The following is a 19,556-nucleotide window of genomic DNA, read 5'->3' as shown; positions in this document are numbered from 1 at the left end:
ATACCTGAAGTTCGTTGCTTTGTTCCCGAGATTTGATCCAGTTCTTTCCCTGTCCCTGGGGGTCAATGAGGAGAGGGTAGCGGGCAGCTTTCGTGACAATGATACCATTCTGGGTGGAGAGCTCATCATTGGGCAGGCCTTGCAAGTTCCACTCAGCAACCTGGAATACCAACACCACTTGTAATTATTATCTAAGTGGATGCCAGCCTATTGAGGGCTTGACACAGGAAGGATGCAATCATTCCATTTTCATATCTGTAATGTCCAATCTCTCAAGGAGCCATCAATTTGTTGACAGTGAAAATTCATAAATACCTAACTTATCATTACTGTAATTAAATTGTTTCAATCAAATCAGTACATTTTATCAGAAATTGTATGTTATATGAGCAGACATTCATATTTAAAGATTGATTACAGTTGGTTTCACCTGCAATGTTTAATTCATACCTTTTTTTTAGAAAAAAAAGTTAATATTAGGGCCATTTGTTATCCATTCCTATTTGGACTTTAAAAAACTATTAGATACATTAGTATAATTGGAAAAACAAGTCTTTAGTGATAGGAAGTGAATGCCAATATTCGTCTGTTGTGTTTCAGTAAAAAAAGGGCCATAACTCAAAAAATATTACAGCCAAAGTAACTGTCCTTGCTTTATGTGCATATGGTCTTTGGCAACAAGTGTCCATTTGAATATCATGAACTTCTTTTGAGAATAAAAGGTTTTTTCTTTGAAAACCAGGCGAGCTAGAATTACGTACTGTATTGGGGTCTACGAGCATGTCAATGATGTTGAGGTTGAGTGTGAATGGGATTTTTCTCATCTTCAGTTCTTTAAACCAGTTCTTGAAGAGTATGGAACGGAAATCTTGGTTGAATGGTCCGCAGTATGACAGGAACGCTGTGCTCACAAGAACGTCACCTACCAGTCTACATGGGAGAGAAGAACTTTATGTTAGTATATAGATCAAATAAATTGGGTCAGGGCATGTTCTGTTAGGCTATTATTAGAAAATTATTTATTTACAGTAAGGACAGATTTAGCAAATTCCTCATCTCTGTTGTTTTTTTAGAAGCCAGAGAAAAAGCCAGTGAGGGACTAGAGGCCTGACCCCTGGGCTGAGGGTAATCGCCTAACGCCTGAGAGGTAAAAACCTAACCCCTTGACTGAGAGGTAAACACCTTTAAATACCTTGAACATAATCTTACTTCTGGCCACAGCTAAAGTTTTGAACAACAATGAAAACATGTCAAGACTATGACAATGCCTAGATGTTTTTCCTCCAAAACAACAACAAGCTAAAAATACTGACAATTTGATTTAGGGTAAAAGAAAAAGATTTGTGCCAAAAGAGACAAGGAATTTCACGTTTTGGAAGATTTCATTTAATACTTTACTATAAACAAAAACAAAACAAGGGCAAATCTCTACGCTTAAATCATTGAACATGCAAGCATTGATAAATTATCGTATTTCACTCTTAGTAACTCCAAAAACCAAATAGGTTTTAATCAATGTGATAAAACTATACACATACTTTCAACATTGCAAACATTTTGAATATCTAAAATGACCCTTTACAACTGCTGTGTATTCATTTAATTTTAAATATAATTTATGTATAACATTACATTAAGCTTATATTTATAACATTACATGATATGTTGAATGTAAGTATTTGTAACATTACATAATTTAGTACTTTTTATTGTAAAAGACTACAGATTGTTAAGGTCATTTCCAGTTACATTAATGATACTTAACAAATGACTTAACAACATTTTTTAACAACATTAAAACATAAACAATATTTAATCATGGCTCTAAACAATCCATGTTGGTTCTATCTGAGGTAAACGTGTAACATTCAAATCAGTGTTTCAAAGATTTTGTCAATTAACAAAAGATACTGTTATCCTTAAAGTTTTCATTGTCCTATGTTGTTGTTTTTCAAACTAGAAAACAGTAAAACATACTTAAATTACTAAGTTTAAAGAAGCATATTTCTTAAATGCTAATTTCCATGAATGTTATATTTTCATGAATTCACAATTTCCATGATTTATTATTTCAATGAAATCTTATATATAAATGTCCATGATCGACAACACTACACAATGTCAACAAGCGCCGGGATACCTATCAAATGCGGTGTACTTGACTTTGGTCAAAGGCTTGTTTTCTTGTCTACAAACGGGATATTAAGTAAAAAGAATAAGATTGAAATATAGGAAACAATCATGCTATGGAGCGAATGCCAAGGACATCTCGAGGCTATGACATTACCTTGATTTTTTTTTTCCAAATTCAAACAAACAAAGAGACGGGAAATGATTTTGTAACAAGATTGAAATGGAAGGGAACATTTTGTTTCATCAGGAAAAATTGGACTTTGTGACGGGGAAGCCATTTTAACAAAATTATAACAGAACCTTTCAAATCGGGAAGGCCTTCATACATACACAAGACAGCATATCATAAACAAATCCATTGTATATGTGGTTAGATTCTCATTTTGTTTGAGTATAATGATAAGAACCTATTGACAGAATATCTATGCACAGTTTCGACCAATACATGTTAACACACTGAACTTCACCTGATACACGTCAGAAAAGCGTCCTTTAATTTATAATACTCATCTTTCTGCCATGAATACTTATATTTGTTACTGATTAGCTCTCAAAAACAATATTTTACTAATTAAGAGGGCTTATCAGCCTACTGATCTCATGTCCATATATAGGCCCTTTAACGCTAACCAATTTCAGGTGTCCGATGTAAAAGCAAGCTTGACAGTTGTAACTATCTAAAATTTTGAACCTTGTGACCTTATCTATTTTAAAAAAGTCTTGTTTATAATATTTTAACATATTCTTCCTCTTGTCATGAAACCATTCAAAGGATACCAGAATAATACTGGGTCACCAGACATCCACAGTTCTCATGATTCTACATGCGACGACTTACAGCATATAGATATTTACCTACATTGCTATCCCTATAAATAAGACTGTGAAGCATTGGGCTCACAAAAAAGTTTACCTTCCAATCTGGGCCTTGAACTCATGACTCTGTTCGGTCCACCGGATCTTTTCCCCACCAAGACCTTCGATGAGAGCCGCCGCTGCATTCATCTTCCGTCGACACGTCTCTGCATCATCCATCAGTTTCTGAAGAATTAAATTTTTACTATTGTAGTTTTATGTGTTTTATTTACAATTTTTTGTAAAGAATATTTTAATAAGAGCTTCAAAGGAACGTTAAAAATCTCCCTGATTGGACCATGTTTGATGATTCCTATAGAATAAAACATTTCATTAAAATCCCATTGCCTTCAAATGGTGTTGTCACAGGAATGAACAGACAGACAGATTGGCAGTGGGATTACTGTATGTGGAGGGCATAAAAACATGTGATCATTCATAATATGTAACAAAAATAGGAATATGTGTAGCTTGGGTGCTCACTGTATGCACAAGTTCTTTCACCCCATTTTGTTATCAAATTTTAAAAGATACCATGTACATGTTTGCCAAAAGTGTTCCTTTAAATAATACTTGTCCGGTGTGCATTTATATAGAGCATATATGAAATTGTACCTGTTTTTCAGACATGGCCTTATCATAGTCTGCCTGTACAGCAGCTAGTTCCCGCTCCTTCTCATCTAGTTGGGCCTGGGCTGTTGCTAGATCGCCCATAGCAATCTCTAGACGAGCCTCCTGCACTGCAAGGTTCGCCTGAAATAAGGTCAAGGTCACATTTATTTTTTGTTATAAAAATACGGAAGCCAAAAAAAAGGTTGGAAGAGTGTTTTCAAATAAAAAAAAATCAACACAATTTAAGATTGTTTTATTGAAAGCTAATTATTTTTTATGTGTCTTCAATAAACAAATCATAAAACCATAATTTGTTGAAAGCTTTTTATAAAACAAATATTAGATCAATTACCATAAACAATTCCTAGGCTATAACCAGTGATAACCATCAACGAAGTGCTGAGAAGGGATTGAACCTGAGACCCTCAAGTCCAGAGTCTGATATGCTAACCAGTCAACCATTAATCTATACTTTAATTCTCAGGACAGCAAGCTGTCATAGTTTTGTTTACTCTATGTCATAGTCATCCAACACTATCAACAATATTGAAAACAAATCTATATCCTATTTTACTGACAGTGTTTGGGTTATGTTTTTGCACAGTTTTCTACTGCTTATCAACGAGGTGCTCTTCAATATTCTCATTGTTTCTCATGACCTCTGAAAGGATTTAAGTTTTCGTCAAAGGAAAGCTAAAAGATTTTTTACCTCTAAATTTTTTAATTGATAAGGCGCTTAAGTCCGATTATGACTGCCCTCGATAATTAACTCACTGTCCAAAGAATAAATTGAACCAAGATTCACATCCACCTTTTGTCCAGGTTCATCATGTGACTAGTAAATTTTTCCTTCAGTGAAACACAAACAAATATTACTTTAAGTGTTGTTAAGCATCATGTCATTTCCTATAACCCACCTTCAATGGTAAAACCTCCTTATTGATGGAGAAGAAATCAGACATAGCGACTGTCCAGGAAAGGAGTCCGGCCACATTACCACACACACGTTTTGCATTCTCAAAATTATAATCCTCCATTTCAAGGTATGGTTTTATCAGCTCAATAGTCTCATCGTTGATCGAATCCTTCGGGAAAGACACGAGCTGGGCTAGGAAGTTGGTTCCGGCCATCAACTGTTATAAGAAAAAGTCTGGATTTTAGAGACTGATAACATTGCAATGTTACTATTTTATGTATTTTCTGTTTTTGTTATTACTTTCCATAAATTGATGGAACACAGAAATTTCATTTTGATATTATTTTAAAAATATGTCAATGGCCTTGCATTTTGTAATTTGAAGAACATGTTAAAGGCCCATTGCATATCATATTTTTTAAAAATGACACCACAATGGTAGACTGTAGTTACTCCTGCCATGAAATCAGACAGTAACTACAGTAGCGCAACAAACAATTGCATGATGGGATATAAATGTTAAACAAACCTTGAGAGATTCGGACCAAGAAGGTTTCACAGATGGCCTCTCTGGATCAGGGGTAACCGTATCCACACGATGCTGGAAAAGCAGCAGCACCGCGTCCATAATTCTCATGATCAGGTGTGGTGGCTTTCCAAGTTTTCTCACAGTCGCAATATCAGCTGGCTTGATCGTGTTCAAAGCAGCCTCTGCAGCCTCCAGGGCGGGTCTAGCTTTCTCAAGCTTGGCTTCAGCAATTTGCTTATCTTTTTCAATGGCATCTACGATAGCTTGAGCTTTGTCTTTTACCTTCTGTACTTGTTCTTTGACCTTAGAGGCTGCCTGAGCCTTAGCTGTGACCTCTTTCAGTACTTCATCAGCTTTCTTAGAAGCAACGGCAAGCTCCTTCTCTTTTACAGCAAGCTCTTTTTCAAGTTCTGCAACTGCTTCTGAGGCCTCAATGAGTTTCTTCAAACCTACATAACAGAGAAATCATTTCTGTAATCATATATTGCTTGTTAAATAATATGAAATCAATTGTTTGGCATTTCCTTTTGCTCATATTTAGTTGTGGGAAGGTAGGAAGGCTTTATCTTGTGTTTACTTCCTTAAAAGTAAATTGACCTTAATGAAAAATAAGAACAATATAATCTGATGCAAAATGGGATGCAGGTATTTTTGTGAAAGAGTCAGGACATATTAAACAAACTATTCATTCATTGAGGCCCAATCTTAGTATGATAATCTAGCAAAATCAATCCGCCTTACATTAAGTTGATCAACTATATGTATTATGTGATTTTAAACTTTACTCCTATGTTTTGGTTGTAACATGTAGTTCATTTACGCATCATATACATCTGACTTATGCTCGTATTTACAATTTATTGTTCAAGTTTGATTCCTCTGCTAAAAGAGACTGCTAACTGTTTCATTCAGTAACTTTTGTTACTCAATAATAATCCTAATATCACTAAGGATGTCGTGGGTTAATGTCCTGTCATTATTTTTCAGACTTGACACCAGTTTTTGTTTCTACCCAGGATACAAACTTTCGTAATCCTTTCAGTCACCTGTGTTCATCCGGTTAGCTAGGTCCCCAATTTCATTCCTCTTGTCTGTGTAGATGGTTTTGTAGCCGTTAATGAAGGACAGGTAGGATTTGGGTGTCACATGGGTCGAACGACGGTATCTGAATTCAGTTTAATGATGTAGTGAGACATTCAATCAGGACCAATAATAAGATATAATATGAAATTGCATGACACTATTATGCCTTATCCTGTAAGTATATTTTTTATTTTAACTTGAAAAAAGTAGTTAAAATGTACCAGTACATCAAAGCCTTTTTTTAACTATTTTGAGAAGTTATAAGATAACTTCAATGGTAAATATGATATTTAAATTACTGTTGATTTCCTCTACTAAAATATAATAACTTCAATATTCCCCCTCCACACACCTCCTAAAGTACTCAGCACAGCTCTCTGCCACTCCATCGTGTACAATGCCCATCGTCTGTATGACCTGTTTCTTGACCTCCGGCGTACAGTCAATGTTGAACTGTGACAGGAAGTGGTCTGCAACAGAGATGAGCGCATCACGAGGCCAGCGCTGGAACCAGTCCATTGTACATCCTGAGATCAGCCCCGGGAACTTCAACGAACGTGCACGGAACTTCTCACCTACCTGTTAAATGGAAAAAAAAATGACACTCAACAACTCTATTTCATCTATTGTATTGAGTTATAATAACAATATTAGAAACTTAATTTTGGATTAAAATTAATGTGCCTTGATATTTTGTTGTTCAAGTGCAAAAGTTAAATCTATTTGTGCAAAAGTTAAATCTATTTTAGTATAAAATGCAGGCTATTAACCAGAATAAACAAGAGCTGTCATTGGACAGTGAGCTCAAATAGATGCCACTTTGTCTAAGAAATGAAAAAATAATGATGTATTATGTGCCTGTCAAAAGCAATAAAATAAACTCAAATATTATTGACAGAAGAACTTCAGCCTTCGTTGTGGGACTCAGTGTCAACTGTTTATTTCTATTTTTAGGAACACTGACCTTGAACATAGGGGCCCCAAATGCAATCCAAAGAAAAGTCTCCATAAACTTTTCCTATATACCAAGTTTGGTCAAAATATGTCAACACTAACTAAAGTTATTCAGTACCAGTCTTTTTTCTTATTTTAGTAACAGTGGTCTTGAACTTGACCCAAACACAAACCCATTAAAGGTCTCTATAAACTCTTCCTATATACCAAGTTTGGTCACTATATGTCAAATCTAACTAATATTATTCAATACCATAGGTGAGTTTGACGCCACCCTCCTGCCAGCCCCCCCAAAACAACAAAGTACATCATTCTAATACCAGGTTTCACAATATGTTCTCTTAAATACCACATTTTTAGTCTAAGCCATATAAATTGTCAAGTAAGTTTTAAACTTTTATGACAAGGAAAGTTCCACTTTATATTCTAAATACTTACAGGTGAGAAGCAGAGCACAACATGGAGGTTGTTCCTCACTCGCGACAGGTAGTACTCGTACAAGTTTTCATTGGATGGTGGTCGCCTTGGAAACTCCTTTTTCATCACTGGGATAAGCTCTCCTAGGATTTCATCCATCTCATCACGTGCAAATAGGTTCGCAACCTGTAATTGGTGACCATCATTTAATACAACCAGTTTTTTCTATGTGTTTAATTTTTTTATGTTCCTTTAGTTTAGGTGTTTTAGACAAAAGTTTTGACATAATTACCTAACCATGCTGACTAAGAATCCAGATACAAAGAATCCTTGGTATCTTTATGTCATTTTCACAGAACATTGTTGAACTGACTTATAGTATTAGTATCCAATCTCGTTTCAATGACAAACAAATCGAGAGATAACACTGATAATGCTTACAAATTCTGCATTCAAACACTCTTACATGCCACAAAGGATGATGGCAGCACATCATTTCAGCTGAAAGCATACTCATCCCACCATGTCTTCTTTTCTAACATTTACCATCCCATGCAAATTCAATCAATATTTCAAAAACAACCCACCACACCAGAAGACAGGACATTGTTGAGATACTCCAGGAAGCCTTCATCCTTGATCTCCTGGTCAGTGAAGACGAATGTGATCCCCTTCCCTTGCTGGCCAGCGGTTCGGTACAGGAATTTCAGGTCCTCCAGTAGGTTTGACACATTGTATGATCTGAGTGCAAGATAGGGGGATTGAGGCATATGGATACTCACAATATGATACAACAATATATATGTGTTTTAATTTAAAGGCCCAAATATATGATATTATTTTATTAAACAGCAATTTAGGTCCTCCAGTAGGTTTGACACAGCTTCTTGGATCTGAGTGTGAGATATAGTGATGGAAGCATACAGACACACTCGATATGCTGCAGTAATATCTCTGTCATGTGTTCAAATCCAAAGGCCCAATTTAATATATGATCTTAGTTCAGATAATACAACTTTAGGTCCTCCAGTAGTTTAAATACATGTAAGAACATTATAGGCATGTGAGAGATGGGGATTGAGACATATGGACACTCCCAATAGGATACAACTGTTAATGTTACTGTACCTCTACCATATTTTAGATATTAAATGTAATAATGTAAATTATTATTCTACATGGTACAAGACTTCAAACATGGTTGTACAACAGTATAAATTATATTAAAAATTCTATCATTTGTAGATGCAAATAATTAAGAAAATTATGTTCTACAACCTTTATTACTTATTTACTAAGCTGTTTCTTTTTTCTTATCTTGATTGTACATGTATAATGAAAAGGTGACTGGATATGTTGAATGTGAAATGTGTATTTACAGTAAATAATTCTATTGAACAAGGTTGACATTGTATGAATATTTTGAATGACAACTGAACAATAACCATGTGACAATATTCACTGCACTCACGGCTGCCCAAGGCTTTAACAAGGTAAAGAATTGCCAAAGTAATAGTTTCTTACCAAATTAAAGAACAAAATTACTTTTTATATTAAAAGAGAGGTTTCACTAATTAGAAAAACAGAAAAATAAAATTGTGATCATATAAATTATTTCATTGAATTTATTTTAATGATGAAATTTAGATAAACTTCAATGATCAGTAAAGACAACAGTGGAATATTTTACACCACAGAGAAAGAAAACTCACTTCATCCCATCACTAGAGATAAAATGCATACTATTTTAGTAACACTGACATAAAGGCTTAAAAATACAAATTACTTATTGTAATCTTATCAAATTTAATGTACCGGTAAAACTACATGAAAATATAACTTATGTTGTGCATCAAAGTCAAATACACTAATTATTGCCCGGCATGAGCTGAAATAATTCTGTCAGTGATACTGTGACCTTTTTTTGAAATATAAATCCAATTGAAGTCCCTAAATACTGTGATGCCACACAATAAAAGCTAGCAGATGGAATATAAAGCTAGAGCTATCACGGACATAGGAAGAATACCCCTAGATACCGCCTGAAGATAGGAGTGGTAAAATGTTGGCCATACTGACTGAGCACATTTCTATGAAGTTTCATGAGTGTAGCTACATGCAACACAATTTTTTGGTGACATGATACAACGTCACATGATGAACACAAGTCCTATATGGCTCTAACATAAGTATTTCTGGGGGTATAGATATTTATCTATGAAAAGAAAAATGAAGCTTGCTATTATATAATAGCTCAAGTTAAAAATCAAATGATAGTGCAATTTATGCAAGGTTATAATATCATACCTAGTAAGTGTTATTTGGAATGTCTTGTATCCTGCAATGAATGATGCAAGCTTGGTGAGCGACTGTTTCCCAGACCCGCCCACACCAACTAGGAGGGCGTGACCACGTGGGGTACGAATGATACGTGATATTTTCACGAGGTGGGTCATGGCGTCCTGGAAAAACACGAGGTCCATGCCAGAGCCTCTGATACTCTCGTTGTACTGCTGTAGGAACATGTGTAGTCTCTCTTCCAGGCCCTCAAAACTTGGGATCTGAAAAAATACCAACTAAAATTTAGACAAATGTCTTAAGCATGAATTATAGTGATTGAACTGATAAATTCCTTGACAATTTTACAACTTGAATGGAAGACTGCAAAGTTAACAGCTTGCACCTGTGATTTTCTTTTTATTATTAGTATAATCTTTATAATTTTACTATCAAAAATGGTAATAAGTAACTTTAATTCAACCATTTATGCAATAGGTAAATATCAGGTAAAAGCAGTTTGAACAATTAAAAAAAAACATGTTGCAGCTTCATGCTAAACTGTAGTTCTGATGTTAACACTTGGCTGATAAACAAATATTGAATATCAAAATCATATGCAAAAATATCAAAATAACTTGCAAAGCAACATACCGGCTCATAAATTTTGGGCATGTCAAAATCGGTATCATCAGGCTCTTCCCCCGTAGCCTCTGGTGCATCCCTGCAGGGAATTAGGGATAGCCTCGTTACAAATTGATTCAACAAATGATTATTTTTAATAACTTCAGTTTGGAACAGCCACATTTACATAGCAGTTTAACCAATAGACAGGCTGAATTATGGAAAAGCTCTACTTATAAAATTGCTTTGACAAATAGGGCTGCATTTTTCTAATAATTACATAATATTTTTTTATCAATAACATGACTTTAATAATAGGTAGGATCATTTTACAAAATAATCAACTAAAAGAATAATATCATAATAAACCATGACTGGATCATGAGTCACCCTGACTATCTCTGCATTTATTTGATATTAGATACAAAATAAAATATTTCTAGAATTTCTTTCTTAGCTTGGTGATGAAACTACAAAAAGAACTTAAGCCAAATACTGTTCTACTATCAAACAAAGCCATTCTATATCATTTTTCCTTACATTTAACGTGAGACTATCTTAAAAATAAGATAAAAATAGAATGTTCAATTGATGATAAGTAAGTGAAAGTGTTCAACTTGTTTAAAGATTGAAATTAAATTTGCTAAAAACTTCAGTGCCATGCAAATTGCTCATTAGCCAACAATGTTTTTTACTACAACAAGTTTACAATGTCTTCTTCATCAGGATGGTGATAATTTCCCAGTTTCCTCTGTTGTAATATACAAACCACCTTTTTATTATTATTTCGTTATTAATATAAATATATGAATTAACTGACATTTAATAAATGATTGACAGGTTATTGAGATGTTAGTCTTAATGATAGTTTCAGCAATCCCACACAGTTAATACACACACCAATGTTACAATTTTCACAACAGTTAGTTTTTGTGCACACATTGTTAGATTGATAATGAGTAATATCATTGAAATTAATCAATATTCTTTTACACATAATAATAACAACACATCTTTAAAACATTTCTTCTCTGAAGCCATAATCTGTACCTTTACAAAGTACAAAACCTGAATTTCTTAGACTCTCAGACATATTCTTAAGCATATGTATACTTACTCTCGTCTGAATGCTAGAAAAAAATCTTGTGCGAAAACATTAAAGGCTCACAGCTCAGTGATAAAGCCATATCTTTTCACTAATGTGATGTTGAACATCCAAATTTTACAATAGATTTACTTGATCACACTAACGCCATTTGTACTATACAAGTACACCCGTTTTTCAAACCTCTTTTTCTTTTTCTTCTTTTTCTTTCCTTTATTCTTTAACATTACAGTTGTGATTCTTTGAACAAAAAAAAAATATTTATAAAAGCAAAGCAATATTTCTTGGCAACTTTGATAATTATGCTATGATATTCAAATAATTCTTAATTTCTTTATTCTAACATCTCTGCTTCTTGCTTCATCACAGGCTTAAATAATGGTCTTAATTTTTTTTAATATTAGCTCTAAATGGTACATTAATTAAGAAATTGACAATAAAAATATCAAAATACAAAAACATATTTAAATTGAAAAAACATCTTATTAAAAAAAAATACTGTTCATGTAAGGGAAAATATACCACATTGTGTATATCCAAAATAGTTGCATGCATAAAATACTCATTAATTACGAAAGAAAAAATACAACAAACACCTTAAAAGCCTATAATTTACTGTTCAATTTCATTTGCCTCTAATCATGTTATATGAATGCAAGGTTAATGTAAAAATCACACTCAAACAAAATAACAGGGAAAACACCATGAAGCCATTCAGTATACTTCTGAGTCAATTGGCAGCCACCAAGCTTTAACCAAAACGCATTAACCATTACATAACTAGCTATACCACAAAACAAATCATCATCAATTCTTATTAAATATTAGCCAAACATTATGACTTAGTTTATCCCAGCGTGTTGTTTGATATACCTCATGAAATCTCCAAAGAAATAAGTCTGCTTCACGAATGGCCCATAAACTTCTTCATCAAGATCTTCGGCAATTACTCTTGTTATTGTCTTTTCAAACCATGCATAATCTTCCAGATTTATAAACCTATTTTTGAATTAGTAGTAAAATACATGGTGAAAATGATGGTATAAAATTGTGATATTATACTGCAGAACTATGGTGTTACCCTAAGCTACAACACTGATTGGTCAGTCCAACCGTCACTCAGTCCTTCAAAGCCGCCTGATTGGCTGTAGGCATTTTGTGGCTCCTTCTCCAAGGCAGTTCTCAGCATCTGATTGGTTACTACACACTTCAAAAAGTACTTTCTCCAAAAGGATTGGATTAATAATTGTTTTTTCCTTTTTAATGAAAAAAAATCTACTCTCATTTAAGAAATCAAATTATTTTTATCACTTAGGAGAATTTAATATTATACCTCATTTAAACCAATCCTTCATTGGAAGAAGCATATCTGAACTAAAACTGTTGATAGCAACTAAACAAAAAGCACAAAAATCTTTTCTGCTCTTCACAGCTAAATCTCTGTCTTATTTCTCTGGTAATCCATGCTGTTCAACAAAAGAAACTCCACTTGTTAAAACAGCAAGCAACGGCAGTTTAGTATAGGTGCTCAATAACAACTAAGCAACAGAAGACTTCGGAGTCAGTCAGCAATATCAGTGCAAGAACTAAAATAACTGAAACAAAAGAGTTAACAAAACTTGTAAGTATAAATAAAATATGAGAGATACAGGGAAAGGGGAGGTGGTGCTATAGAGGCTAGGAACAACAAGGAGGTGGCATGGTAAGCGCCCAGGCATACTTTACCTCAGAAAATCAACAAAGTAATGGGTCTCTTCCACGTATGAGACATACATTTCGCCCATCTCTTCACCAATTACACGACCCATGGTTTTTGTGAACCATTTTAAATCATCCATTTCTGTAAACCTGATGATTTCAAGTCAAAACAGTATGTTAATCTGCTGTACTTTTTATCAAAGAAACATTACAGTTTGTTTATATTCAATTGCAAACCATTGAAATCAGGCAGTCTAACCTGATAGGTACTTACTGGTATCATATATTTTATTATTGGTATAGTTCATGTTTTACAAATTAAACAAATGTATTCGAAGGAAGCAACAATGTTGTCATGAAGTATATTGTTATGGCCCTATGTATGAATCCACCCAGTTGGCACGTACACATAAAAAGGAAATAGGGTGCACGCATAATAATTGTCTCTGATTGGCCTGCAAACTGCTGTCTGCGAATTCATACTATTCTCATTTTCTGCATCTTTTACGATAGAAATTGTCTTATGATTTGAGAGCACAGCTGTAAACATGTCACAAACAGGTTGTCTAGCATTATAAGCATTTAGGTGTATCTTCTGAAAAAGAACAGGCTAAGAATCTGTAAACAAAGGATGCTAAAACAGTGGTAAACAACACACAATCCAATGTTATAGAACAAAACCAATGTATTACCAACATACATAAATGTACATGTAAATGTATTTTACCAAATGGTTAACATAATGAGTAGGATTAAATCAGAAAACAGAAAATATTATTTTCACAGTATCTAACAAATTTTAGAGACTTTATTTTAATTAATTCTTCACGATGTTTGTTTGTTCAAAATGTCCATAGAATTTATTAAACTTTGTTCATTATATTATACCAAACTATTAAAATCATAATTCATATAAATCTTTTAAATAAGCCCTGCGAAACAGTATGATAATCAGAGGTCCATGCATACCTGTCAGCTATAACGCGGCAACACTCATTTTTCCACAGTTGAAGGGTGACTTTTTCTGAGTCGATGACGCTCGAGAGCGTGTTAAGCATGCCTTGCCAGATACGAGACAAGTCGCGCAGATTGAAGATGTAGTGGAACTTGGCAGGTGTCGGCAACATCTTGATCTGGAAGTGAATCAGCTAGTTTTAAGACTCAAAATTAAACTAATTCTATTAAACTGTTTATTTAAGCTTGATTGTGAAAACAGATGTGAGCTAATATGAATGACTATTTATTTGTCAGTCTCCTGGGTAGAAACTAGAACAAGTTGTCATTACGTGAGTCCAAAACTATGTGCTCCTGGACTCTCACCCATGGCCTCTTGGGCAAGACGCCGACACCTTGTACATATATCCCACCAGACCACTATGAACTTCCGTGTCTGTTTGTGACATTCGTTTTTGATTACTATCCGCATTCAATTTCTGATGATTTCCTCATTTACATTAGATAAACTCATATCAAATGTTAATATTTTTGTAACATTGAAATGAAAAATGAAGTCATAGCCCCCTTCATATCATTTTATATGAATGTCATTTTTTCTTTATACTTGTGATGTTTAAAGGTATTTATTAGCTAATGCACAGTAGGGTATGAATATCAATATTATGGTTAATATCGGAATCTTCTATGCTCATAGCTTATGAAAGTAATGATAATGAAATAAGGAAACTTATTTTGACAATGTTAACAATTTGCAAACAATTGGCATTTTCCCCCCAATCAGCCTTGAAGTAGATCCATTTATCTGGAAAGCCATTTAAAATGTTGATCAAAAATTAAAAAAAATGAATCAATTCTGGTTTTTACCTTGGTGAGTTGCCAAAGTCTACGCGTGATGGGTACCAACTTCCCAATGAGGTCTTTCACAACATCCTTAAAGCCCCGCTCTTCGCAGAAATGTCCCGTGCCGATCACGCGGAAGATCTTGTCAATAGAGGTGTTTGAGGGAAGGGCGCAGTTGTAGACAACAAAGTGCCGCTTCAGACGCTGGGGAATGTCATTACGACCACCCCCTGGGTGAATCATGGCTGCTAGGAACTGGAGACATTACACATTCATAAGTTGCTGTAATAATGATTCTACATCTAAATGACATATAATACCAAAACTTTCTTTTCAATGATAACATTTTAATATAAATAACCTAAAAGTATGGTAAGTTCCCTAAATTAGGGGCTTTTTTTGCCATATTCAATAGTTGTGTTCTATAAAGAGAAATGTTTTAACAAACTATTCTTAAAATGAAAAATACATTTCAAGAGTCTCTAAATGGGATTTATTTGTCAACATGGTAACATAAAAATCATTTAATTAAATATTTCAGAGAAAAAGTTTAACTATTTCAAAATTGATCACTTTACATTCTACCACAGAACATATTTCTTTTTACCTGCATGTCAGTGATATTGGTAAAGTCCCCGGGCTTCTCCAGGTTGTAGAATCCGGAATACTCAATAAGCTGACGAACGATCTCATTGGCGATCTGATCTCCCCACTCGTTGATGATGGGCATGTTGATGTCATCAATGAACACTGTCATTCTCTTGCCGGCGGGAGGACCATATGTGGTTCCCACTCGCTTGTCAACGTAACTCTCAATGGTTCGCTGTAAATAAAAGGTTTGTTTTATCAAGTTTTGTATAATTCAACATTAGTTTTTGCACCTTTCCTATAAACAAAAATGTTTATTTCCTGATGCCTGATTTACCTTATTTATTTCGCTGAATCCCAAAATGTGTATTGCCTTCAGACAGTTTTTTCCTGTTAGTTTAGTGAACATGTTTTTCTTGCTTCATACTTACCCTATAATTGGGGGCAGTGAGCAGAAACAACACATTGTAATCTTGGCCATATCATGAAGATTTGGATATGCAAACATCTTTGTTTAACAATACATTCTTTTCTTTTCAAATGACTTCAGTTGAATATCAAGCCTTTTCATCAACACATATACCTTAGCTTAAACATAATTTATTCAAAAATTGATGTATAATATTCATAATGACATTTATAATACAAACATAATTGAAACGGATTGAAACATAAGCAAAAACTTAATAATATTTCTCTCATGATGTTGTTTAGAATTATACAATAAGAGTACTGTTTTATTTTACAAACAACTATACATTATTATGTGCAAGATAACTTTTACTTCTGACAATTATTTAAAAAGGAATGCACTCTAAGCTACAATAAGGCTGTTTGAATAATATCTGATGGCTTCAGAAATAGAAGAAATAAAGCAATCAGCTAGTTGAAGATTAAATGCCTACCTGGAACATGTACGGAGTTGTTGTGGAGGAGAAATTGAGAGACTTCTCCAGATGGTATTCTGGATTGTATTTTCCCATGTACCCGTTGATCATGACGGTCTTTGCTGTACCCTGCTCACCGATCAGCAGTACTCCAAGGCTCTGCTTGGCAATCAGGTCAATAAGGTACTCTGTACGCACGTTGTCCACCATAGGTACAAGGATTGAAGAGTACTCGGGGGTGTGGTCAGACGGGTAAACGTAGTCAGTCACCCGGGTATCCCAGTGAGCCCAGTTACCTTGTAGGGGATAAATGAACTCTCATGAATGGAACGTAAACTGGGTTCTAATCAGTTGTAAACAGTAAGAACTGTCAAAGAAATAAAAAGTTTAATTTATCCACTTTTTGTTATGAATCCCATACAATAAGCATCATCAACCAATATAATTGTAAGAATGTAATGTTATATTGAACAATTATGAGGAAAAAAATATCCAATGGTACATATTATACCACCATTATATTCTATTGTATTTAAACTTCAATATTTAATCTATAAAATTACTAAATGACATTTCCTTTTTACTGAATCTCCAAATGTTTTATTAACTTGAATCATTATTATATTATATAAATGTAATAACATTGTTCTGGCATACATTTTCAATATTATATAACTTTTTTAATACTGATAATTATGTAAGATGCCCTTACATGTATAATCTTTTGTGTGCTTATGCTGTTGCAATGATTATCGCCATTGTACTATAGGTTGTCGTTGTTTTTTGTTGATTCCTAAGTTGCAGTTTATTCACATATCACCATACCTTTTTCATCAACCAGGTACTCAAACATAGTGGCTTCACTGCCATCGGGAATGGCCGGTAGGTCGAGTTTGAAGTCCTCAGAGTTCCGCATGTACTCCTCCATCTTGGCTCTGTCATCGAGCTCCAAGTATGCACCAATGCTCCACATCACGGTGAAGATGTAGAGTCTTTCATAATGCTCCCGCGTCAGTTGTTGCGCATCTTTTTCTTCACGCTTTGGAATCAGACCCGCCAGAAGCTTGCAAGCCTAAAAAGGTGGCGAAAAATCTCTGACTCCACAGTTCTGACGTTGTCTAATATTTGTTGTTGACATGACAGCAATAACATAAAAGCACACATTTTTGGGGCATATTCATGTATATTTAAAAAAAGAAAGGTAGATGAAACTGATGTTTTAAAATTATGTCATCTCAAGGAATCACTGCTTTGAAGCATTAGACAAAATTTTAAGGCATGGTGTACGGTAATTGAAATTGCTCCATCAAAACCTTTTTAAACCCTTTAATTATTCATATGTTACCTGTGAAATGACAAATGCTTCAAGCATGTCGATCTTCCAGGTGTAGCATTGTATGGCCTGACGATAGATAAACGGGAATGACGTCTCAAACAGGTCAAATATCACACTCTGCTCATTAGTCGGGCGTGTATTCAACCAACCCTAGAAACAAAAACTTTTGTTAAGAAACAGTCTTTTATTTAAAATCAAAAGTTTATAATTACTTAAACAAATCTTTGTCGCAAAGAGTTGATTTTTAATTTTTAAGTCAATGGTTTACTTAAAAAAATGTGTTTCTATTATTATGATAAAAAATTCTCAACAATGAAACAAACAAACAAGAGTTTATGCCATTAACTAATGGTTTTAATTGTTTATATTTATTTGGTAAGATATAAAAAAAATTCTTCAGCCTGTTTTGTTACTCACTCTAAGAATGGGCGACCAGTCGAGGCCAGAACTGCTCATGTACACCATGCCATTACGGGACACAGTGGCAGGCGAGGCATTGTCAATGTTGTGGGGCTCGAAGATAATCTTGCAGTTTGGCGCCATTGGGATACGGTCTCCGTTGGCAAGAGTTAGGGTCTTGTTATCGTCAAGCACGGAGTTGAGGTTCTCGATCCAGATGGCATCAACAGGTCCATCAAGCACCAGCCAGATATGCTCTCCTGTGGTTTTATGATAGAAACAATTTATAAAACTCTCAGGTCTATTTAAAGAGCATACTTAAAAACTCCCTGTTATAATTTGACAAAACTATTTTTTAGATGTTGTTTTTGTCAGATGCTTTCCAAAAAAACGTCTTCCAGATTATTTGATCATGATGCTAAAACAGAAACTAATTGAAATAATTTGATATAATGACCTTTTCAGGGATTGAAAAATAATAATTAAGTAACTATACCCATAAATCTATGAATCTCATTAACCTAGTGTGGCCCTTACCAAAGTTGAGATAAATCAATGAATATAAGTCATAGGAAAGAATATACTACCCATCCCGTTGCTATTTTGAACCATTTTTATTGTTCAAGAGTGTGTATAATAGTAACAGCATTTGACAAAGAAAGCTACACAATCATAATTATATATTCAACAGTTCCAAACCCTCATAATTCTCATATATTGCATAAGTGGACTCACACGTTAAATATAATAACCAAAATGCTGTAGAGCAAACACAAAGCTGTTTGTTTTTTCAGTCAGGCAAGAGCCATTACTCAACAAATATCAAAGCAGGAGTTATAGGCTTTACATGTGCACAAGTTTTAATGATGTCTCTGGCAACATAAGTACTAAGTTTTATTTCAAACAAAATTAATCTGGCAAATGAAATTGCTGGAACAGTACAAAATAGCTTGGACTCCTTTAAAAATATCTTTTGTTGCCAATGCTGCAAAATACAACTTCTGATTACTTAATTACAAGCAAAGCTTCTACAAAATAATAGTTTCATCATTGATATACACATTTTGTTTGATGTAGTTTCATCATTGATATACACATTTGGTTACATGTAGTTTCAGCATTGATATACACATTTTGTTTCATATAGTTTCATTATTGATATACACATTTTGTTTGATGTAGTTTCATCGTTGGTTTAAACATTTAGTTTGATGTAGTTTCATCGTTGGTTTAAACATTTGGTTTGATGTAGTTTCATCATTGACATGCACATTTTGTTTGATGTAGTTTCATTATTGATATACACATTTTGTTTGATGTAGTTTCATCGTTGGTTTAAACATTTA

At 34.0% G+C, this 19,556-nt stretch overlaps 1 protein-coding gene across 7 annotated transcripts in view; it reads right to left on the bottom strand.

The window, feature by feature from the left end:
* LOC128242778 (dynein axonemal heavy chain 5-like) overlaps positions 1-19,556 on the bottom strand; it is a 109,099-nt gene that overhangs the window by 10,233 nt on the left and 79,310 nt on the right. For 6 of the 7 annotated variants that reach the window (XM_052960091.1, XM_052960097.1, XM_052960096.1 and 3 more), the window contains 20 exons: positions 18,229-18,470; positions 17,821-17,961; positions 17,301-17,547; positions 16,494-16,771; positions 15,608-15,823; positions 15,025-15,255; positions 14,173-14,336; positions 12,379-12,504; positions 10,431-10,500; positions 9,807-10,060; positions 8,087-8,240; positions 7,521-7,685; positions 6,481-6,707; positions 6,092-6,210; positions 5,046-5,494; positions 4,518-4,733; positions 3,604-3,741; positions 3,047-3,174; positions 762-930; positions 5-160 (listed from right to left, as the gene is read on the bottom strand). In XM_052960091.1, coding sequence (XP_052816051.1) covers positions 5-160; positions 762-930; positions 3,047-3,174; positions 3,604-3,741; positions 4,518-4,733; positions 5,046-5,494; positions 6,092-6,210; positions 6,481-6,707; positions 7,521-7,685; positions 8,087-8,240; positions 9,807-10,060; positions 10,431-10,500; positions 12,379-12,504; positions 14,173-14,336; positions 15,025-15,255; positions 15,608-15,823; positions 16,494-16,771; positions 17,301-17,547; positions 17,821-17,961; positions 18,229-18,470 — 3,890 coding nt within the window. Of the gene's footprint in view, positions 1-4; positions 161-761; positions 931-3,046; positions 3,175-3,603; positions 3,742-4,517; positions 4,734-5,045; positions 5,495-6,091; positions 6,211-6,480; positions 6,708-7,520; positions 7,686-8,086; positions 8,241-9,806; positions 10,061-10,430; positions 10,501-12,378; positions 12,505-13,230; positions 13,354-14,172; positions 14,337-15,024; positions 15,256-15,607; positions 15,824-16,493; positions 16,772-17,300; positions 17,548-17,820; positions 17,962-18,228; positions 18,471-19,556 lie in introns of all 7 variants that reach the window. The other variant, XM_052960092.1, reaches the window with a different exon arrangement.

This window comes from Mya arenaria, chromosome 8 (assembly GCF_026914265.1).
Source record: "Mya arenaria isolate MELC-2E11 chromosome 8, ASM2691426v1".
In the NCBI taxonomy this organism is placed as follows: Eukaryota; Metazoa; Mollusca; class Bivalvia; order Myida; family Myidae; genus Mya; species Mya arenaria.
The sequence above is the reverse complement of the archived record's forward strand: the minus strand, read 5'-3'. Positions and strand labels throughout refer to the sequence as shown.